Source organism: Budorcas taxicolor, chromosome 7 (genome assembly GCF_023091745.1).
Source record: "Budorcas taxicolor isolate Tak-1 chromosome 7, Takin1.1, whole genome shotgun sequence".
Lineage (NCBI taxonomy): Eukaryota > Metazoa > Chordata > Mammalia > Artiodactyla > Bovidae > Budorcas > Budorcas taxicolor.
In genome coordinates this window covers 89,657,221-89,681,582 of record NC_068916.1, presented here as the reverse complement: position 1 = coordinate 89,681,582, position 24,362 = coordinate 89,657,221, and the positions used below count along the sequence as shown (strand labels likewise).

Sequence of the window (24,362 nt, the reverse complement as noted above, 5' to 3'; positions counted from 1 at the left end):
ACAGACTGCAGCCTACCAGACTCCTCCGTCCATGGGATTTTCCAGGCAAGAGTACTGGAGTGGGTCACCAGTGCTTTCTCCGAGAGCATAGACACTAAATGATTTAATCAGGGCCTCTGAATTAATGGTTGAGCTAAGTCAAAATTATATACTTAATGATTTTTAATTTTCTTCCCACTATACTGTTCTATTATAGTGTCATCTGAAACTCTAAAACACTGTGTAAGACTTATTAATGTTTATACAAAAGGGTAGACCAGGTAAGAATCATGAGATAGCCTCGTCAATACTCTAATTAGCGTTAAGTATATTGACAGGTTGAGCTAATCCACTTAAAGAAATACAGTATGATTTCAGAGAAAAATTGCAAATCATCACTAAAAAATTTTCAAACATACACATATACATAACATAAACATTCCCAATAGTACAAAACTTATATAAACTACATTGGTTCAAAAGCAGAACAAAACGGAATAGTTATAATCTATTTCCCAACAGACATAAACAATTTTCTGACAATGACATCTTAGACTTTGCAATGGATTAATAACAGTGGTTGAGAAATTCAGAATGAGATTTCAAAATAGGACAGGCAATCATGTTGGGGTGATTAAATTAAGTATTTTCCAGAAGATATACATGAATTTAAGCATTTTTAAGAGTTTCTGTATATTGTAGAAGTACAAATGTATAAAATGTTTAGTTACCTCTGAGCTAAGTGACATTTACAGTCCGTTAAACTCTAGCCTGGCATCTCAGAACAACGTGATGAGTTTCTGTTAGGGTTTCACGCCACCAGAAAACAAAGTTTTAATGATCCACTATGAGTGATTTCCCTGGTGGCTCAGACGGTAAAGCATCTGCCTACAATGCAGGAGACCCAGGTTCAACCTCTGGGTCAGGAAGATCCTCTGGAGAAAGAAATGGCAACCCACTCCAGTACTCTTGCCTGGAAAATCCCATGGATGTTGGAGCGTAGTAGGCTACAGCCCACAAGGTCGCAAAGAGTTGGACACAATTAAGCAACCTCTATGTAATCTATGAGTGATTCAAGTAATTCACCTTCTTAAATTAAATTCAAGCTAGAATAATCTTATTACAAATTCTGTACCACAAAGGCCATGTTTAACGCCATCACTCCAAATATATACCTGTAATAACGATCATGGCAAAAGCTGCAAAGCCAGCGTCATCCTCTCCCTTCACGATCTGTGCTCCCCCTTGTGGGTCTGTGAGAAACACATAGAAGAATTCCTGTCCCTCGGGGTCACCATCATCCAGAATTGGAATCGACACTTTACGTTCTCTTTCTCCATCTACAAACGAAAGGATGAGAGTCTGCGCTCCAAAATCTTCTTCTTCGGTTGCCCATGTTAGGTTGGAAATTCCATGGCTGTCAGGAAAAGGCAATGCATTTGGTTCCTTCTGAGCAGATGTCTCACCGAAAGTTCTAACTGTTACGCTGACATTGCCAGCAGACCCACCAGTTCTCCGGACAAGAACCTCTGCAGCGTTCAACGTGCCATTCTCCATTTCCTCTTCGACGTAAACAACAGGGGGCCCAAGACTAAATGTTCCATGAACGGAGGTATCTGTAGTTACAGTGGCCGCATTAGGCTTCTCAGACATGGCAGAGGGCCCAGCAAGAGTGACAAGGTCCTCAGGGATGGGAGATACGCCAGCCACCTCCGTAACCAAGGCGACCACTTCGGTGGGCTGTGGAATGGCAGTAATCTCGGTTGTGTCAGGGTGTGTGGTGGCAGAGTCGGTTTCCAGAGGAAGGGCTGTGTCCACTGCTGTGGTCACAGCTGTCTTGGCGAAAGAAGTATCCGTTCCTGCCAGGTCATCATTATCCAATATTGTGATCACTGCCACGCTGAAATCTCGATTCAGGCGTGGTCTCCAATTAGAATCAAATTTTGGCAATCCTTTAATTTCCACTGAAGTTAGATTAATGTAAAAAATTTCTTCTATCTCAGGAAGTTCATCATCAATAATAATTATTTCAAAATCAACCTCAACTTGGAATTTTTGGAAAAGCAGTTCCCCATTCTGAACAGGCTCAAAGTCTTCCTGGGGCTTTGCCCTCCCTGCAGTTGTCTGATAGGAAACTTTAATAAGCTCCCCGTGGAACCCAAACAGTCTTTGTACATGTAATCTGATCATCTGTGTATCCTCTGACACAATGATATTTCTTGAACTGGGGGAAAATTGAAAGACTCCCATCGGTTCAATTTCAGCAACAGTGAAACCTGACCTGGAAAAAAAAATTAAACCATGAGAGAACTGATAAAAACCGGGGCTACCACTTGCAGAGAGTCATCTTTCACACGTGGAAGATGCTGCTCATGAGGGCGTCTTAAAAATGACATGCCCTTTCAAATTCCGTAAAACCCTACTAACTTATTGATGAATATACCAGAGCACAAGAAATGAGCCAACAGGAGTTGCAGTGGCAGGTGACGGGACCTAACAAGTGTTAGCAAGGTGAGGCGCTCAGAGGTCACTGGTCTGTTTCTCCAGTCACCCCACAGCAGCTCTTTGAAGGATCTGAGACGGCAGGTTCTCTCTCATAATCAGCACACAGGGGACCAAAATCAAAGTCTCACTGGATGTCGGTCAGATTTCCGATCTACCAGGCAGGAAGAGTTGCCCCTCCTAGATGTAAAAATCCTTGCTGGTTTCAGCTGGCCGGTAATGGGACTGTTTTCTCACACAAATGTTGCTAAAATCTTATATATGAACTGGAAGAATCATCTGTGATTGACACTGATCGGTTCTTAGTGCTTTCATGTGGAATTCTGTGGGCTTCCCTGGTGGCTCAGCTGGTAAAGAATCCGCCTGCAATGTGGGAGACCTGGGTTTGATCCCTGGGTTGGGAAGATCGCCTGGAGAAGGGAATACCGTCTCCAGTATTCTGGCCTGGAGAATTCCATGGACTGTATAGTCCATGGGGTTACCAAGAGTCAGACACGACTGAGTGACTTTCACTTCACTTCATGGAATTCTGTTGTGATTTAATCAGTTATCTCAGAAGTAACACCGGTAGCCCATCAGCCTAATCTTGAGGCTAATAGATTTTTTTTTTTTCATCTAAATTTAAATGCATTCAGGGAGGACAACTTAGAGCCATCACTTTCTATTGTCAGTCATAATTATGAGTTCAGACAGCCTAGGTTCATATCATGGCCCAAAACTTATCATCTGTGTGACACTGAGCCCATTATACAATCTATCTATGACTCGTTTTCTTTATCTATAAAATGGGACTAACAATAGTATCTATGTCATATGGTTAGCATGAACAGTAAAAGTAGGAGTAAGCGAATCTAAATACATACACATATATAGAGGCAATGCCTGGTCTGGGTTAGCACTATAAAACTGTTAGCCTGAATTACTTTGCTATACAGCAGAAATTAACACAACATTGTAACTCAATTATACATCAATAAAATAAATTAAAAATTAAACTGATAGCTATTACTGTTCTCATTAAAGGCAACTGAATTTGTTAACCTAAAATACGTTGTGTCCACTTTTTGACTGACACGTGTTAAATCAAAAGCCATACTGAATTACACCAACCAATATCTCCCATACATACGCGTGTACACAAATATACTTGAATACACATTGGTTTTGCCCACACACTTTTCCCAGTTTCCAAATAAGTAAACTAAAGAACAGGAAGATTATGTAACTTTCCCAAAGTCACACAGCAAGTAAGTGACAGAGGCAGGATTAAACCCAGGAGTCTGGCTCTAAGATCTGTTCTCTGCTGTTCTGATCAACCCCATCCCACATATGAGAAAAGTCAACTGCTTTTGGTTGGGACATATTTACCTGCAAATATACTGGTATAAATCTAACTCAAAAGTCACAGTATTATCCTACTACGATTTCTTATTCCTATTCTGTCAATAAGGAAAATCCGGGATTTGGGGCTACCTTTTCAGAAGACAGTTCCCTTTTAAAATAGATGGCTTTGCCATCATGGTTCTTACTGGAGATGGCACCCCAAGCCAGCATTCTCGAGTCAGAGGTCATGATAAACTCTCCTCATGCAAGCAGTGTGTGGTGTGGCATCTTTGGCATGCCAGCCATGTGTTGCTCTGAACTAAAACTGGTTTTGCCTTTGCTTCAAGGAGAAAAATCCTTCTCTTTTTTGTTTGATTCAGTAAATTCCAGCTTATCCCTCGGGGACTTTCTTGGCTAAAAATCAAGGGGGTCTTACCGAAGCTGAGCCCCACCGGGGACACTGCTCTGCACTCCAGAGAGATGAACGACAAAGGCCTCCAGCCACCCAGGGCTTGGGTGTGTCCAAAGCAAGACTCTTTTACTTTCTTCTCCATGGGAAAAGGAAAGCCTCCCTGACAGGGAACAGGAAAAAGGAAGCAGGGTTTCATTTCTCTGAGTTCTTAAATTGGGATTCAACTCTTAAAAATATAGTGAAATCTTTCCTTTTCCAAAATTCTACGACGGTCTACAAACGGTAAAACATTTTAAAAGTCAGTGGTGGGGGCAGGGTGTAAATAAATTTAGAGGAAGCTCCGTAGACCACATAAACCTTGCCTTCAATCCTGTCTATTCTACAAGATAGAGGTCAAACCATCCAACACTGGCATGTCACTGACCCTCACAGAACTAATGGTATAACTACAAAATAAAGTAGATAAAGTAACAGCTGCTTTACTGTCCGAAATATTCAGTTGAACACATACATGGGTATAAGAGTGTGTCTTTTTTTTTATTACTGTATTGGGACTGGGATCCCTATAGCTCAGATTAAATTGAAGAAAGTAGAGAAAACCACTAGACCATTCAGGTATGACCTAAATCAAATCCCTTATGATTATACAATGGAAGTGAGAAATAGATTTAAGCAACTAGATCTGATAGACAGAGTGCCTGATGAACTATGGATGGAGGTTCACGACATTGTACAGGAGACAGGAAGCAAGACCACCCTCAAGAAAAAGAAATGCCAAAAAGCAAAATGGCTGTCTGAGGAGGCCTTACAAATAGCTGTGAAAAGAAGAGAAGCCAAAAGCAAAAGAGAAAAGGAAAGACATACCCATTTGAATGCAGAGTTCCAAAGAATAGCGAGGAGAGATAAGAAAGCCTTCCTCAGGAATCAATGCAAAGAAATAGAGGAAAACAACAGAATGGGAAAGACTAGAGATCTCGTCAAGAAAATCTGAGGTACCAAGGGAACATTTCATGCAAAGATGGGGTCAATAAAGGACAGAAATGGTATGGACCTAACAGAAGCAGAAGATATTAAGAAGAGATGGAAAGAATGCACAGAAGAACTGTACAAAAAAGAGCTTCACGGCCCAGATAATCACGATGGTGTGATCGCTCACCTAGAGCCAGACATCCTGGAATGTGAAGTCAAGTGGGCCTTAGAAAGCATCACTACGAACAAAGTTAGTGGAGGTGATGGAATTCCAGTTGAGCTATTTCAAATCCTGGAAGATGATGCTGTGAAAGTGCTGCACTCAATATGCCACCAAATTTGGAAAACTCAGCAGTGGCCACAGGACTGGAAAAGGTCAGTTTTCATTCCAATCCCAAAGAAAGGCAATGCCAAAGAATGCTCAAACTACCGCACAATTGCACTCATCTCACACGGTAGTAAAGTAATGCTCAAAATTCTGCAAGCCAGGCTTCAGCAGTACATGAATCGTGATTTTCCAGATATACAAGCTGGTTTTAGAAAAGGCAGAGGAACCAGAAGTCAAATTGCCAACATCCGCTGGATCATGGAAAATGCACGAGAGTTCCAGAAAAACATCTATTTCTGCTTTATTGACTATGCCAAAGTCTTTGACTGTGTGGATCACAATAAACTGTGGAAAATCCTGAAAGAGATGGGAATACCAGACCACCTGACCTGCCTCTTGAGAAATCTGTATGCAGGTCAGGAATCAACAGTTAGAACTGGACATGGAACAACAGACTGGTTCCAAATAGGAAAAGGAGTATGTCAAGGCTGCATATTGTCACCCTGCTTATTTAACTTCTATGCAGAGTTCATCATGAGAAACACTGGTCTGGATAAAGCACAAGCTGGAATCAAGACTGCCGGGAGAAATATCAATCACCTCAGATATGCAGATGACACCACCCTCTGGCAGAAAGTGAAGAAGAACTAAAGAGCCTCTTGATGAAAGTGAAAGAGGAGAGTGAAAATGTTGGTTTAAAACTCAACATTCAGAAAACTAAGATCATGGCATCCAGTTCCATCACTTCATGGCAAATAGATGGGGAAACAGTAGAAACAGTAGCTGACTTTACTTTTTTGGGCTCCAAAATCACTGCAGATGGTGACTGCAGCCATGAAATTAAAAGACACTTACTCGTTGGAAGGAAAGTTTTGAACAACCTAGACAGCACATTAAAAAGCAGAGACATCACTTGCCAACAAAGTCAAGGCTCTTGTTTTTCCAGTAGTCATGAATGGATGTGAGAGTTGGACTATAAAGAAAGCTGAGCACCGAAGAATTGATGCTTTTGAACTGTGGTGTTGGAGAAGACTCTTGAGAGTCTCTTGGACTCAAGATCCAACCAGTCCATTCTAAAGGAGACCAGTCCTGGGTGTTCATTGGAAGGACTGATGTTGAAGCTGAAACTCCAATACTTTGGCCACCTGATGCGAAAAACTGACTCATTTGAAAAGACCCTGATGCTGGGAAGATTGAGGGCAGGAAGAGAAGGGGACGACAGAGGATGAGATGGTTGGATGGCATCACTGACACAATGGACATGATTTTGAGTAAACTCCGGGAGTCGGTGATGGACAGGGAGGCCTGGCATGCTCTGGTCCATGGGGTCGCAAAGAGTCGGACGTGACTGAGCGACTGAACTGAATTGAACTGATAGCTCAGATGGTAACGTATTTGCCTCCAATGCAGGAGACCCAGGTTCAATCCCTGGGTCAGGAAGATCCCCTGGAGAAGGAAATGGCAACCCACTCCAGTATTCTAGCCTGGAGAACCCCATGGACAGAGGGACCTCACAGGCTACAATACAAGGGTTTGCAAAGAGTCAGACATGACTAAGTGACTGACACACATGGGCCACATTAGGTTTTTAGAGTTACTTTTAACAAACTCCTCATGTATAAACCTGGGGTTTCCCAGGTGACTCAGTGGTAAAGAATCTCCCTACTATGCAGGAGATGTGGGTTTAAACGCTGGATCAAGAAGATCTGGAGTAGGAAATGGCAACCCATTCCAGTATTCTTGCCTGGGAAACCCCACGGACACAGGAGCCTGGCAAGCTACAGTCCATGGGGTAGCAAAGAGTCGGACAAGTCAGCAACTAAGCAACGTGCTTAAATAGAGCAGGCTGCTGATGACCATCATTTTCAGGTCAGGTATGATGTTTTTAATTTCAGTGCAATTCTGATCACTTAAATATGAGAAGACTGGATTAGAAGGCAAACAGCTAGCTCATTCATTGTCCAGAGTGAAGAGGATCCTAGAAAATAAGTGGCCAATGATACATTTCCATGTTCCATAGATAAAACCCTAGAAAAGACACAACTCACCTACTTTGGGGGTCATGTTGCCAACAGCAGTGAATTCAGGGATTTCTGACCCAGGAACGTATCCAGCTGCCCAGGAAACCTTGAGAGAGCCATACGTGCCTCTCCTAGAAATCACAGCTTGGCTTGTCCCGGCAGCGATGTCCGTGAGTGGAAAAGCAGTAGATTCAAACCCAACCTGAGAGGAAAACATGCTTAGAATATTTTGTTTTTCTCTAAAGGTTCCTGTTTTCTGAGGAGTGGGTTAAAAGTCAACTTTCTCTTTGTTTACACAATATATTTCTCTGCTCTAAAATACTTTTGATTAAAGAATAGTATTTAAGAAATGGAACCTGAATTTTGAAAATGTATCCTATTTCTAACTTTGATTATAGTTATAGCTTTATTATCAAAATGTGAATTCTAAATTAACAGTATCTAAAAATACAATTGTAACTATGGTTAAATGAAAAGATTAAAACTGTCATTTTAATGACTTGCTATGGGTCTTTATATGGGACTATAAAGAAAGCTTGGAGAAGGCAATGGCACCCCACTCCAGTACTCTTGCCTGGAAAATCCCATGGTTGGAGGAGCCTGGCAGGCTGCAGTCCACGGGGTGGCTAAAAGTCAGACACGACTAAGCAACTTCCCTTTCACTTTTCACTTTCATGAGTTGGAGAAGGAAATGGCAGCCCACTCCAGTGTTTTTGCCTGGAGAATCCCAGGGATGGTGGAGCCATCTATGGGGTCACAGAGTCGGACATGACTGAAGTGACTTAGCAACAAAGCAACAAATAAAGAAAGCTGAGCGCCGAATAATTGATTCTTTTGAACTGTGGTGTTGGAGAAGACTCCTGAGAGTCCCTTGGACTGCAAGGAGATCCAACCAGTCCATCCTAAAGGAAATCAGTCCTGAATATTCATTGGAAGGACTGATGCTGAAGCTGAAACTCCAATACTTTGGCTACCTGATGCGAAGAGCTGATTCATTGGAAAAGACCCTGATGCTGGGAAAGATTGAAGGCAGGAGAAGGGGACAACAGAGAATCAGATGGTTGTATGGCATCACTGACGCAATGGACATGAGTTTGAGTAAACTCCGGGAGTTTGTGATGGACAGGGAGCCCTGGCGTGCTACAGTCCATGGGATCACAAAGAGTCAGACACGACTGAGTGACTGAACTGAACTGATGGGTCTTTACAGAAACTGTTCTGTCTAAAACTAAACTTTGACTTCTTTCTGAGATACAACAATGAATTTATAAAATGAGCACCATGAACTAGATTTTCTATTAAGGATTTTTTCAGCCTTTGATTCAATTTAATATCTTTTTTTGAGGATCAGAAACCTTCAAAGATTTTTTTAAATGATGATATTTTTCATCCACATAAAGTAAGATCTGGTTTTTAGGGTCAACCTTCCCAGAGTACCGTATAAATCTAGATTTATAGATAAAATAAGTTCAGGTCAGAGAATAGAAATAAAACCAGATTCCTGGCTTCACATTATTATTTGGACAACTTAGTTTACCTCTTTTGGTCCCAATATCTATAAATTTGGGATACCATAGGATCAACAGTTCTATATTAAGGCTCATTCTCCCCATTTTAAATTGGACTGGAAAGGAGCAGAAAAGTGTGAGATGGCCATAGGACAGCTTCTGAAGCCACAGAAAAGAAAAACAACTTCAACTTGACACCCGTCTAGATTCCCTATTACAGCAAGCTTTCTGCTTAGCAACTGCCAAAATCTGTAGTATATCTCAGCTCATGCTTGCTACATGGTTAAAGGCTGTTTGAAAGTATCCTAGCAACATCACATGTGCGCGTGCACACACACACACACACACACACTCAAATACTGGTAAGGAGTATAGAAGGATACACCAAGGACAGGAATACACTATGACTGGCCGTGATCTAGCCCTTTGAGGTGATACAGTGTTGTGACAACAAGCAGAGACAAGGAATAGAAAACAGTTCACTACACCGAGTGAATGGCTCAGGTCGAAAGCAATCTTTGTTACAACGACCTACGAACAAGAGAAGATAAAACGTCAAAGCATTATATGCTATGCTCTCACTCCCTCTTGAACAGAGGAGCTGCAGACAAAAACCATTCCTCTCAGTTATTTTTAACACCGTGGGTTCCACTTCAGGGGCAAAGCAAATTCATTCCCTGGGAGGCAGCAGCCCAGGAGGTGGTAACTTGAAGACCACCCCCTTTATGGCCACAGACCCTGTTACTAAGCTGTTGGCCAGGCCTTAACACTCCTGCCTCGAGGGTCTGTCTGGACAGACACCATGCCCACTTCCTGGTCAAGCTGAAGGAGCCCCCACCCGAGGGAGTGGGACGCAGGGTGGCATCTTCTCACGGTTGATGAAACACACACGGTACCACAGCCTGAGACAGCAGCCCTGTCTTGTTCCCACACTGACAGAACTGGCCTACGCAGGAAGCAAAGTCCTCAAGGCATTCTTTGTTCTCTTGTGAATTATGAAGTGATTGGGGAACAATCTTCCCTAAAATGAACTTAGGCAGAAGATTCAAATACCTAAGTGTGCCACTAGCTTTCATCTGCATTAGCACAAGCTTGCCACAGTAAAAAAAAAGCCCCACAGATTAAATATTCACAATGTCAGTAAATGAGAAAGTCTGAAATATTAACTGATGCTTCATTCTAATTTTAATTTTTAGCATAAAATATCTCAATATTAAATACTCATTATCAGGAAAACAGAAGTTTTGACGCTAGGTGACCGTTATTTTTAAAATTCTATACCTTACATTCAAATAAAAATTCTATACCTTACATGCTACAAGATACAGACTTTTTTAAACTCAAAAAAGGAGATATGGTTTTCCATCTACTGACAAAGATTGCCAAATTACTTTCATATAGGGTATCCATAATGCTTAAATTAGATATTCACAGGATTACATAGATTTAAGAAATCAAACTCTAAGAATCTTAGTCCTTTCTGTAAGAGTTGCCCTCTAGTGGTACCAGGGGAGTACCACACCCAGTGCCAAGTACCTGAGAATTGGCAGCTTTCTCTGGAACTGGAAGGAGGGCGGATTTTGCTTCCTGGAGAATTTTGGGCACGCCATAGAAACTTCCACCAACAAGCATCACGGTCACCAGCTGTAAGGTGAAATTCGAGCCCAGGGGTAGGAAGACCTATAAACAAACAGTGTAAGTGACTTTTTATTAGCAAAAAATAATTTTCAAAGAAAAATACTGACATGTGATGTGAGTCATTAGCACTCGCCTCATTTTGTATCAGTTTCATCAATATATGCCCTTTCCCCCACATTATAAAACAAAGGCCCATGCTGAAGACTTTTAGGCTAAGAGTGAGAGTCATATATTATTGTTAAAATACCAAAAATTTTCAAATTCACCATGTATGCCTGTGTGTGCTGTGCTTCGCTGCTCAGCCATGTCCAACTCTTTGCAACCCCATGGACTGTAGCCTGCCAGGCTCCTCTGTCCATGCAGATTCTCGAGGCAAAAATACTGGAGTGTGTTGCCATGCCCTCCTCCAGGGGATCTTCCCAACCCAGGATCGAGCCCAGGTCTCTTGCATTACAGGTGGATTCTCTACAATCTTAGCCACCAAGGAAGCCCAAGAATACTGGAGTGGGTAGCCTGTACCTTCTCCAGAGGATCTTCCCAACCCAGGAATCAAACCCAGGTCTCCTGTATTGTGGGCAGATTCTTTAGCAGCTGAGCCACCACGGAAGCCCAAGAATACTGCAGTGGTAGCCTATTCCTTTTCCAGGGGATCTTCTGGACCCAGGAATTGAACCAGGGTCTCCTGCACTGCAGGATTCTTTACCAGCTGAGCTACCAGGGAAGCCTGGATGACCTAAAGAATGATGAGAATCCCAGGAGTCTCAGTGATAGAATCACGTGTTCCAAGAATGGAGGGAGCACAGTGGTGAAAAGTGTCAGCTCCTAAGACCAGCAAAACTCACTTTCTCCTTCTTCACTGGGTAGGAACTAATAACTCTCATGACATTTACTCAAAACAGATAATGATATAGGTACACTGATTGTCCAAATATTTTGGACAAGTAAAAACTTCTAACACCATGTATTAGACTACCAATTTTCAAAGTTTTAGAATCCAACAAAATAGGGAAATCCTGAATTTAAAAACTTGTATTACTTTACAGTGGAGAAGGAGATGGCAACCCACTCCAGTATTCTTACCTGCAGAACCCCATGGACAGAGGAGCCTGGCAGGATACGGTCCACGGGATCCCACGAGTCGGACATGACTTAGCAACAAAACCACCACCACCACAACCATTACTTTACAGAGATTTTTTTTAGCACTTACATTTGTCCATAGAAACCTTGCTAATGATAATGGATACGCTGCCATAATGTGGAATATTACTAACGACTCTATACATCTTTACTGGATGTAAAAATAACCATTTCTGTGAGGTCTATTCTTGTTTTAAGTGTAATGTACTTAAACACACATCAAACCACCCAAATGTGTAATGTACTATGGTGGTTTCCAATGTGCAACATGAGGGGAACAGATGTTTTACTCATTCGATCAATCTTCATTTTTTCAAAATGACATTCACTGATCATGAAGCACAGATCAAGGGCTGAGGAAACAAGACATAAATCAGCCTCCTGACTCCAATCGTGTGCCTCCCTCCTCTCCCTGAAGGAGTGCCCCCTCCCCATGCAGTGCACTGGCTGGGCAGCTAAGCATGTTTTTGTTTCCATATCCTAAAAATCGAAGGGCCAGATGTCAGCTCAAAGCACCCAGGCATTTGTGCCTTGCCACCCAGCTCCGTTCATGGGCCCATTCAGCACAAGGACTCGTGTGGCATGCCAGGACCCCAGCGTGCAGTGATAAGACATTAAAGTTTGAACAGGAGTCAACAGGGCACTTGGGGAAATGCTGGTTTGCCTACAGAAGGAAAGCAGGGTGACTAATTTGAAAAGGAACCTGAAGGTTTTTAGGAGTCGAGCATGTTCTGTTATGCTCTCTCATGTTCTGGACCCAGGAGGGCATCACAGAACCACTCTACAGATTGCCCATCATTCTTGATGGCTTTTGGCACGAATAGAATTTACTCAACCATAATATCCTCTGTGCATCTTGAATACTGCCTCCTTACTCACTTTTATAACTAGCTGTTAAAGGGCCTTCTCCTGCATCGACAGGGAGCAGTGTGACAATAGGGATTACACCCCATGATCACTGTGTCTGTGGTGCTTCTCACAACTGCTGACCCATGGTAAGTGCCCTGTAAATACTTGAATAAATGACAACAATGGATATAATCTTATCTTGCATTCTAAGCTCTCTTAAACACAGGTTTCTTTAGTGTACCAGTGATTCTTGCCATCACTTCATCTAAGAAGCCTGTCGTTAACCTTGTTAACCAGATGGTGAACTGTTCACTCTGACCCTCATGTTAAATCAACATCAAGAGTCTTCCAGTTTTCAGAACCTAATGGAAACTCATTCTGTTCCAACACCCACTTGAAGGTCCTTCCCTGTGGCTGACCCAGCTGAAATCCTAACATTTATCAGGAGGGTGCAGCAGGGACAATTGTATGTACCTTGTAACTAACATGCCAAACTTCAAGAGCACTCGGGGTGTGAGGCAAGAAAGGGACCACTGGGAAAATCCTCCCCTCGCTTTAGCACGTTGTCACACTTGGCCCCAAAGGGTCACCTTGGAGACTAATGCACAGAGCAACACCTAACCATCTAGGAGCAGCCTACACCACACATCCGGGAACATAGAGGCAGAAGGAACCCATGAAAATTTAATCGTATTAATGAAAGATGTTAAAGCATGCCAATAAGAGAAGCTTTCATGTATGTGCAAGCTAGTAAACTTTTGCTACTCTTTACTGAAAATAGAAATCGTAAAAATAATTAATATAGGTTCCGAACAGATATGAAGATATCCATAGATACCTCAAAGGAAAGTTATTAGGAAAGTTAAGATCTTTATAAAGTGTACCATTAAGCATTCAAGGTGAAAGGAAAAGAGGATGATCATCATTCAAAATGTCTCAGGTACCCCAAGAGATAATTTAAAAGCTAGGTAGATCAAGGATCTTACCCCCTGTGAGATAAGTATATATTATATATATATATATATATATATATATATACACATATATATATATATAGTATATCTGTCCATCGAGTCAGTGATACCATCCAGCCACCTCATCCTCTGTCGTCCTCTTCTCCTCCTGCCCCCAATCCCTCCCAGCATCAGAGACTTTTTCAATGAGTCAACGCTTTGCATGAGGTGGCCAAAGTACTGGAGTTTCAGCTTTAGCATCATTCCTTCCAAAGGAATCCCAGGGCTGGTCTCCTTCAGAATGGACTGGTTGGCTCTCCTTGCAGTCCAAGGGACTCTCAAGAGTCTTCTCCAACACCACAGTTCAAAAACATCAATTCTTCGGTGCTCAGCCTTCTTCACAGTCCAACTCTCACATCCATACATGACCACAGGAAAAACCATAGCCTTGACTAGACGGACCTTAGTCTGCAAAGTAATGTCTCTGCTTTTGAATATGCTATCTACGTTGGTCAAAACTTTCATTCCAAGGAGTAAGTGTCTTTTAATTTCATGGCTGCAGTCACCATCTGCAGTGATTTTGGAGCCCAAAAAAATAAAGTCTGACACTGTTTCCAGTTTCCCCACCTATTTCCCATGAAGTGATGGGACCAGATGCCATGATCTTCGTTTTCTGAATGTTGAGCTTTAAGTCAACTTTTCACTCTCCTCTTTCACTTTCATCACGAGACTCTTTAGTTCTTCTTCACTTTCTGCCGTAAGGGTGGTGTCATCTACATATCTGCGGTTATTGATATTTCTCCCGGCAATCTTGATTCCCGCTTGTGTTTCTTCCATTCCAGCGTTTCTCATGATGAACTTTGCATATAAGTTAAATAAGCAGGGTGACAATATACAGCCTTGACATACTCCGTTTCCTATTTGGAACCAGTCTGGTGTTCCATGTCCAGTTCTAACTGTTGCTTTCTGACCTGCATACAGATTTCTCAAGAGGCAGGTTAGGTGGTCTGGTATTCCCATCTCTCTCAGAATTTTCCACAGTTTATTGTGATCCACACAGTCAAAGGTTTTGGCATAGTCAATAAAGCAGAAATAGATGTTTTTCTGGAACTCTCTTGCTTTTTCCATGATCCAGTGGATATTGGCAATTTGATCTCTGGTTCCTCTGCCTTTTCTAAAACCAGCTTGAAAATCAGGAATTTCACGGTTCACATATTGCTGAAGCCTGGCTTGGATAATTTTGAGCATTACTTTACTAGCATGTGAGATGAGTGCAATTATGCGGCAGTTTGAGGTACCAATTAGTATACTATGTCAAAAGGTAGCCAATTTTCTATGGATCATAGGCTTAAATGAAACCAAGGTCATCCATTACTGAGTGGGCTGAACTTAGTGGACTATAAACAGGAAGCTGTCTCATTTCTGTCCTCTTACTGCTTTGTAGGGTTTCTTTGCACTTCCCTTTGACAATGTTGTGTGTAGATCTCAAAGCTTCCTGTCATTTTTTATGAAGGTAAAGGCCAGATCCATACCAGTAAAAACTTTCATCTCACACTCCATTAAAGCTCCTCTATTTATCCCAGTTCTTGCTCAATCCACAGCTAAAGATAAGGTGGGAAAGGGATCATGGCATGACTTTTTAGTACTTCTCCAGCCCTTCTTGGACCTTTCCATCAATCTTCCAGCACCTCTGGAGCAGGTGGGGAGTTGCTTTGAGGAAGAATGGCAAGGGTCTTGCCTCACTTCTGTAGTCCTTTCTTGAATAACACTGGCAGGCACCCAAACATTTCACCTTTCATGGAATCCATTTGTATGTTCATCAGAGACTTCAGAATTCAGCTCATCGCCATTCCACCACAGAAACATACACTCTTCCAATGACCCTTTTAACTGTCTCCTAAGTTCACAATCCACCTCATACCATTCTCAAGATGACTCCAATCTGGCTACCCTCTGGCACGGCCTTCCATGGCCATGAGATAACAATCCCCACTGCTGCAATGCATCCCATGTGTGAGATAAATGAGCTCCTCTCCCATGCATATGGAAGGAGATTAGGTATCCTCTTTGAAGGATTAAGATAGTCCCTCAAATCACTTTCTGTGGCTCAGAGTGAGAAAGACTGCTGGGCACCCACTTGGTTCCCACCACTTTCATCTGATATATTGGCAGAATAGTCTGCTGTCTTCTCTCCTCATTAACAAAAAAAAACCATAGCTGACTTCCTGGGTGGCAGATTTTCAAGGAGAGAAAGGCAGATACCATGTAGCCCCATCAAACCCCAGGAAACATGTATCCGTCTCTCACTGCACTGATCTTCAGTAAGAGCACAAGTGTTAGTCACTCAGTCGTGTCCGACTCTTTGTGACCCCATGGACTATAGCCCACCAGGCTCCTCTGTCCTTGGAATTCTCTAGGCAAGAATACTGGAGTGGGCTGCCATTTCCTTCTCCAGATAGGAGCGCAAGGAAGCGGTCAACTATCTCCCCCTCAATAAGCATCCAGTGTGTACATGAGTGTGTAATGTGAGTGTGTGCAGCACTTGGAACAATTCCTGGAATTCTGAAGAACTAAATAACTGCCTTCTACTATCCAGACAAAAAGATTTTATCTCCAGGAAGGAACAGATACTTATTCACTTATAATTTGCAAATACCAAGGCAATGGCACCCCACTCCAGTACTCTTGCCTGGAAAACCCCATGGATGGAGGAGCCTGGTGGGCTGCAGTCCATGGGGTCGTGAAGAGTCAGACATGACTGAGCGACTTCACTTTCACTTTTCACTTTCATGCATTGGAGGAGGAAATGGCAACCCACTTCAGTGTTCTTGTCTGGAGAATCCCAGGGATGGGGGAGCCTGGTGGGCTGCCATCTATGGGGTCTCACAGAGTCGCACATGACTGACGCGACTAATTACTATGCATTTTCTAAGGCATTTTCCACGGTTTCATTTAAATATCGAAATCAGATTTTAAACTGATCATGAGATTAACAAGGGTTTTCTTGAAGGCGTCTTTTGGAATGACTGGGAAAACGAAAGAGATGCTACAAACCTGCCCCTGGACTGGCACTGAGTCCACTTTATATCTGGTACCATCTCTGACCACCAACTGCCTCTCTGCATTTTCTGTAACAACAGACTGCGCCTTGGAGTCAGATGATATTCGATATCTAACAGCCACATCTCCAAATGTGCCCGCAAGCCGGGTTACATTAATTTGGAGCAATCTACGAAGGTTCTGCCCGATAAGTACGGACTGATGATCTGAATACAGGGCAAATATTCCATGCGGGTCGTCATTTGCAGGAACAGAGAACCGAATGACACACTTTTCTGTATCCAGTTTTGCTCCTCCCTTTACTGAAACAAGCTGGAGCACATACACTTCCTCTATCTCAGGAATATCATCTGGCAGCAAATGAACATCAAAGCTGGCTTCACTGTCTCCATCAGCAATGGTGAAAATTCCTTTTGTAGAGAGAAAGTCTCCAGTAATATCGAACTCACTACTTAATTCCCAATAAACCTAAAACAAAAGGAAGAACACCAACAAAGTCATATAACGCAGTGTATTTAATCAAAATCCTTTAAATTCGTTTACCTCAATTATATATAAAAAGCTTCCCTATATAAGTGTGCATCAATATATTCAAATTTAAATTTTCCAAGTATCTCTACTTAAGTAATTCAGAAACTGTCTTAACTCTTTCAGGCTATCAAATGCCATTTGCAGGACAGGATGACAAAATCTCATTTCACCTGCTTCTAAATTAATAACATAATTTGAAAAGATAAAGAGAAACAAGTTAACTTTAAAATACCATACCAGTTCCGCAAGTACATTCAACAGTGAACAAGACCATATTTGAGGGTAAAATGTAAGCAGATAATCTGATATTCACATTGGAATTGGTTTCTGTTTGTTTTTAATAAAAAGAGGATATCTAAGATTTTAAAAATTAAGAATTTCTCCCCAAAAAATCTCTAAAAAATTTATTTTCCAAAATTTTTTTACTTCCATAAAGCTTCACCTGAAGAAAAGTAACAATTAATCTCCAATACAGGGGAAAAGCTAAGTTTATAGAGAGATTTCACAAAATAAATTTAGCTAGCAAAAGATAAACTTGATCTGTTCAATGAATATCTTGATAATTTATAAGGGCATCTCAATGATATTGAGAATAAAGAATATACTAAGCAATTTGTAAAAATCATGGATAGTCTTGTTAAGTAGAAAAAGCTTCACTTATGGCAACCCACTCCAGTACTCTTGCCTGGAAAATCCCATGGACCAAGGAGCCTGGTAGGCTACAGTCCATGGGGTCGCAAAGAGTCAGACATGACTGAGTGACTTCACTTTCACTTTCACTTATAGCAAAGAAGAAATTACAAAATAGTTCAATCATATTCTTTGTGATTAAATATGAGAAAGAGTTTTTAACCCAACTGCAACTGAATATTTAAAGAGATAACCAGAGGTTGGTGCCAGTGAGCCAGCCCAAAGGGGCCTTGGTGAACGTCAGCATGTGTGAAAATTCATGTCACTTCAGTTTATCAAAAACTCTAATTCTCCAGAACATGCAGTTTCTCTGGTCTTCTCAACCACAACCATCAGGCAAACGATTACTCTGCTTAAAAATCCAAAGAAAAACGGTACCATAATCTCTCCTGAAACACCCTTGAGTCTTCTGACAAAGAAGGTAATGATCAGCGGCCCTTCCAGAGTGGATGGCTCCAAATAGGTCTCCTCAGACAAAGACTCGGGAGCAAACTGAATCACTCCATTAGGATCACCAAACTTCTCTATCTAGAAAGAGAGCAGAGGGGAGACATATGTAACAGCTATGGATGAAATTACAGTATCCAACGTACCAGCACCCTGATATGTTGTGTATGTACGAGATAAACTGAGGGAATGAAAGAAGCACAATAAGGACACTTGGGCATGATTGTATCTGGCTATGCAACTTTTAAAATCCTTCCTTTCCCTGACTGTTACCTAAAGCAAGAAGGTTCTTACTCCTCAAGGATAATGGGAATAAGTGTTCAGAAAATGACAATCTGTAGAACCTTAAAAGGATAGAACTGCAAAGCCTGAATTAGCTTTACTCACCTCATGTTCGCTTCATTTAACCAGCTAAGTTTAGCCAACCTCTTTCTACTGGTTATGATGTATTTAGATTGATAATATGGAGAGAGGTAATGGCCCTGTGATGGTTAATTTTATGTGTCAGCCTGACTAGGCTAAAGTGTCTCCAGATGTTGCCGTAATATTTTGTAGATGTGGTTAAAACTGACAACCAGCTGACGAAGTCAATAAAACTATTCTCAGTAATGTGGATGGACCTCATCCAATGAGATGAAAGCTTTAAAGAGCAAACACTGAGGCGTCCCGGAGAAAAAGGAATTCTGCCTCAAGACCATAATTTAGGAATCCTGCTTGCATTTCCAGCCTGCTGCCCTTCGCCACAAAATTCAGACTCAAGAAGGCAACTTCAGTTCATTCCTGAGCTTCCTGCCTGCTTTATGGATTTATTCCACCTGTTTTATGGATTCTGACTTGCAGACCCACAGTTAAGGGATATAATTCCTTACAAAATTTCTCTCTTTCTTCATATCTGTTTCCCAACATTAACAGTTCCAGTTCTCTGGGGATATCTGATTGATACAGATCCCACATAAAACAGGCTTTTCCAAACTTAGAAAAGGGTGCATCTCTCTACCTTTTTTCCCGGTAACCTTGGTTTCCAGGACTTTCTGCCCCAGTGGACTGGGTGATTCATACCAAATAAACTGTATCTGGATCTGACTCACACCATCACTGCACTGACTGAAAAAGTACCATTCTTCCTTTCAACAGTCTGACTTGTGATTACCTGTGAACTCTGACACTCTTTAATGGCAAAGATATCCAATGTTTATGATACAACAAATGCCTTCTCTTGAAAAGTGCCAAATCTCCCCCAAACATCAAGTTTTCTCAAAAAGTGTAAAATAACTATTTCTCAGTATCTTAAAGAAGTATCAGTATCAGGCTTGCAATAAACTAATATAACAAGCAGAACATCTGACCCACAGGAATTACAACAACTTCACTGGGTTTTATAACTTTTAATTTATCATAAGGCCACAGAGTTTCAACAAATGTAAGCACATTTTCTGAAAGATCCTTTAAAGCCGAAATTCTGTGGGAAAAATAAAGTCAGACTTACTGTTAATGTAATATCTTTAGCTGTGGAGTCTAATTGAGCTTCTCCTTTCACAAGTTTAAGTTTAATGATGAAAGTCTTTTCAATTTCAATGTCATCATGTGGATAGATTCCCAGAATGATGCTTCTCACTCCACCTTCCCCATCTCCAAAAGAGAAGGACCCGCTCACCGGGTCCGCGATGTCCCGGTTCTGCGATGGTAAGGCTTCCTGAGAATTGGGTCCTACTATCTCCCAGTTCACCTGCAGGGTGTTTAGTTTTTAAAGAAAACAATCAGCTTTCAACAAAGAACTACTCTGCAGGATGTGCAGTATTAAAAATGTATACATACATGTGAAAGTTATTCTAGAATATCTCCCACAAAGTCCTATGTTATCAACTCATGCTGTTTAAAATAATCTTTACAAACATAAACTATGTAATCTATAGAATATCCATTTTCATGAACAACAGTGTCTAATAAGTAACAAAAAAATCTGAATACCTGGTCATTTGTCAACATCACAGGACACCAAAAATATAAAAGTACATACTCTAAACACATATATATATGTGAGTAATAAACACTTTGTAGGGCTTTCCAGGTGGCTCAGTAGTAAAGAATCTGCCTGCCAAAGCAGGAGACCCAGGTTCAAACCCCGGGTTGGGAAGATCCCCTGGAGGAGGACATGGCAGCCCACTCCAGTGCTCTTGCCTGGAGAATCCCATGGACAGAGGAGCCTGGCGGGCTGTAGGCCCTGGGGTCACAGAATCAGACATGACTGGGCCACTCGCAAACTCTGATAAATACAAGTACAGACCATCTTGCTAGTGCACAGGTTCTGTTCATCAAAACCTATCTGAATCATGTAAAAACTCTGTTGGGTATGCAGCAACAAGTACACTTAAATAAATTCCTAGTATAAGAGAAACAGAAATGTTCACAGTTGTAAGAAACAGAATTTTTATGTTGCAACAAAGGCATCATTTAAAGTTCGTGTAATTTATAATTATATACTTTTCACATCCATAAAGAATTATATACTTTTCACATCCACTTGTCTTTGCTTCTTTCATCTTTGATCAGCGTGAGACACAGCTGACCACTTCTTTCTCTGGAAACACTGTGTCCCATCTTCCTTGGCTTATGTGATACTTACACGGCACAAGTCGTCCTAATTTTCCTTCTTTCCATCTCAGTCTTCTTGGCTGGTTCTCCCTCCTCAAATCTATAAATGCGGGGGGCCCAGGACTTGGGTCTGTATCCTTTCCATCCCTGTCTATACTCCTCGGGCCTCAGAGTTTCAAATGCCTCCAAGTGCGTCACCATCTTTCAGATCGGTGTTTGCAGCCCTGACCTCCCCCTAACCCATACCTGCACATCCCCCTGCCTTCCTGACCTTGCCCTGGGGTGTCCTGCCGCTATCCCAAACCAACAAAGCCAAAGCAGAACTCTTACTTTTCCCCAAGCAGCCACATCTTGATAAACAGCACTACAACGTAACCAGTTGCTCCTCCAAAATTTCTAGGTTATCCTTTATTCCTCTCTGTCCCTCAGGCTCCATCAGCCCTCCTGTATTTTTCCTCCAAAATATACTCAACCTCTATTCACGCCTGGCCATCTCGACCTCTCTCCCGGTCTGAGCCATTGTTAGCTCTGCTGTGGGCACTAGAGGGCGACACGCTTCTCATTCCCCTCCCTGCTCCTACTCTGGCTTTTGGACAACCTACTTCCTTCTCGGCAGTTCTAAATGAGCCGACGACCCGGTGACACTGATATCATTCCTTTGCTTAAAACTCTCCAGTGGCATCCTACTGGCACTTCGACTCATCTTCAATCTGATTGAGAAAGTTCTCTGTGGTCCAACACCTACAGGCCCCTCTGATCTAACTTGGGCTGCTATCCCTTCATTTCCAAGCCCACCCACCTTGCGGACCTCTTTGCACCTCAAGCATACCAGGTCTGTTGATCTGTACTGTCTCATTCCTCGGCCCAAATGCTCAGCTCCCTAATGGTTACATGAGCACCTCTTTCGGCTTAAATATCACACCCTTACCATCTAATCAAGGGTAGCTAGTAGGAAAAAATATGTTACTAGACAACCAATGGATCACTGAAGAAATCAAAGAGGAAGTCAAAAAAGACCGAGAAACAAACAACAGCAAAAACACAGCAATCCAAAGGCTGTGGGAAGCAGCAAAAGCAGTTCTAAGACGGAAATTTATAGCGATTTGTTTGCTTATTGTTTGAAAATTCTAAGAGAACAGGGACGAACTGTGTCCTCCTAACCTGCGTGTTCTCAGGGACTATGACAGGGTCTGGCACATGGAAAGCACTCAACAAATGTACTTGTCGACATAATGAATTTTACCAAAATCCTTCATTTAACTGTTAACTTTCTCTCAAGAGTACCCTGAAGGCAGCTGGATGCCTCATACATTTTATGTATTTCACAGGTTTTGGAAAATGCTTTACATCTACTTGGTAATCAATAAATAGTATTGACTGTGAATAAATGAATATATTTGAGAAATAAGAAAATCCAACACCATCTCTATCAATCAAAATTATTTTTAAAATCATGGAGAAAAGAATAACTCTACCTGAATCTCTCCCAAGAGTCCTCCGGTCCGCTCCAGCATCAAGGGTAAAATCACTGTGGAACTGGGATTAGGAACAGAAACTCTGCTTTGATTGAGAAATCTTATTACACCGAAAGGAGAGTCACTCTTGGCAATCGTGATTCTGCACACTAGGTGGCGCCCAAGGACCGCTCCACCAGTAGCTCCAACGAGCATAATTTCAATGGGCTCCTCAAATTCACTGCATAGCAAGAAGGAGCAATTCTGTGAGTCTAAACATAATAAAATGCCTCTAAAACCCAAATAACTAGTCATTTTCCAAATTGGTCATACATATTCAAGGCACAGTAGTCATACACCAAGCGCTAAGGAGAGGGTGCTTAGCTAGTAGCGTGAAATGATCAACTTCAGTATTACATAACCTGCGAGTTATTAGACTTTCTGCCCTTCTTTTCTATTGTTTAATGAATTAAGGAAATGATTTGCAGGATGTTTCCACATTCTGACTATAGACGTTTCAATCTAGAAGAACAAAAATCAGTATTTCTTCTTCTATTTCAGAAAAAGTGACCCATAATCACTATGGTCTCTCACTCCCTTTTGCCCTATGCCAGTACCCCAACCCCTGGAATTCCTCACTCATTTTTCCATGGGCACAACAATAATCTAAAATTCTATTTTCAGTGCAAAACATAGGTAAAGACTGGAACACAATACTCATGATTTACATATGTGCATGTTACGTACGAAACAGTATTACCTTTCATCGTCATCAATGATGGAAACATTTATAAAACTTAAGTTCTGCCCATGCTGAAAGGTGACGGAACTACCATGCAGTACATAATCGACACCACCAGGAACCGCAGAGGAGCTCTGAGAGATGAGATCAGCCGTGACACGGCCGTAAGTGCTGTGAAGCCTCTGCACGGGAATCATGATCATCCCTATGTCTTCCTCCACTGGAACAGGAATGTGCAATGGATTGGTATGCCAGCCAAAGAAACTGACTTTAATATGGTTCATCTAAATCAAACATGACAATTAAACATAACAGGACGATGCAAGCACTCAATTTTTCTGCAGTTCGTTTCTTGCTTTAAAGAATCATTAGCGAACACATCACGACTCACTTTTTAGGAGAAATACAGTGTGTCAAAAGTTGAAAGTTATAGTGAGCAGTGTAAGCTAGAATTTAAATAACTGATTTAATCATCAGCAAAGGCATTCTGCCTCTGTGTGCCACATACAAGTAAATAACCCTTTAGTTCAGTTCAATCGCTCAGTTGTGTCCGACTCTTTGCGACCCCATGAATTGCAGCACTCCAGGCCTCCCTGTCCATCACCAACTCCCGGAGTTCACTCAAACTCACGTCCATCGAGTTGGTGATGCTATGCAGCCATCTTATCCTCTGTCGTCCTCTTCTCCTCCTGCCCCCAATCCCTCCCAGCATCACAGTCTTTTTCAATGACTCAACTCTTCGCATGAGGTGGCCAAAGTACTGGAGTTTCAGCTTCAGCATCATTCCTTCCAAAGAACACCCAGGACTGATCTCCTTCAGAATGGACTGGTTGGATCTCCTTGCAGGCCAAGGGACTCCCAAGAGTCTTCTCCAACACCATAGTTAAAAAGCATCAATTCTTTGGCGCTCAGCTTTCTTCACAGCCCAACTCTCACATTCATACATGACCACTGGAAAAATCATTGCCTGGACTAGACGGATCTTTGTTGGCAAAGTAATGTTTCTGCTTTTCAACATGCTATCTAGGTTGATCATAACTTTCCTTCCAAGGAGTAAGCGTCTTTTAATTTCATGGCTGCAGTCACCATCTGCAGTGATTTTGGAGCCCAAAAAAATAAAGTCTGACACTGTTTCCACTGTTTCCCCATCTATTTGCCGTGAAGTGACGGGACCGGATGCCATGATCTTCGTTTTCTGAATGTTGAGCTTTAAGCCAACTTTTT

At 41.9% G+C, this 24,362-nt stretch overlaps 1 protein-coding gene across 1 annotated transcript in view; it reads right to left on the bottom strand.

The window, feature by feature from the left end:
- ADGRV1 (adhesion G protein-coupled receptor V1) overlaps positions 1–24,362 on the bottom strand; it is a 535,827-nt gene that overhangs the window by 333,792 nt on the left and 177,673 nt on the right. Inside the window, exons 66-74 of the mRNA XM_052643554.1 lie at positions 23,157–23,358; positions 22,418–22,637; positions 19,837–20,076; positions 18,282–18,431; positions 16,677–17,150; positions 10,579–10,722; positions 7,562–7,736; positions 4,241–4,376; positions 1,155–2,260 (exon numbers count right to left, since the gene is read on the bottom strand). Of these exons, the coding sequence (XP_052499514.1) occupies positions 1,155–2,260; positions 4,241–4,376; positions 7,562–7,736; positions 10,579–10,722; positions 16,677–17,150; positions 18,282–18,431; positions 19,837–20,076; positions 22,418–22,637; positions 23,157–23,358 (2,847 nt within the window). The remainder of the gene's footprint in view (positions 1–1,154; positions 2,261–4,240; positions 4,377–7,561; positions 7,737–10,578; positions 10,723–16,676; positions 17,151–18,281; positions 18,432–19,836; positions 20,077–22,417; positions 22,638–23,156; positions 23,359–24,362) is intronic.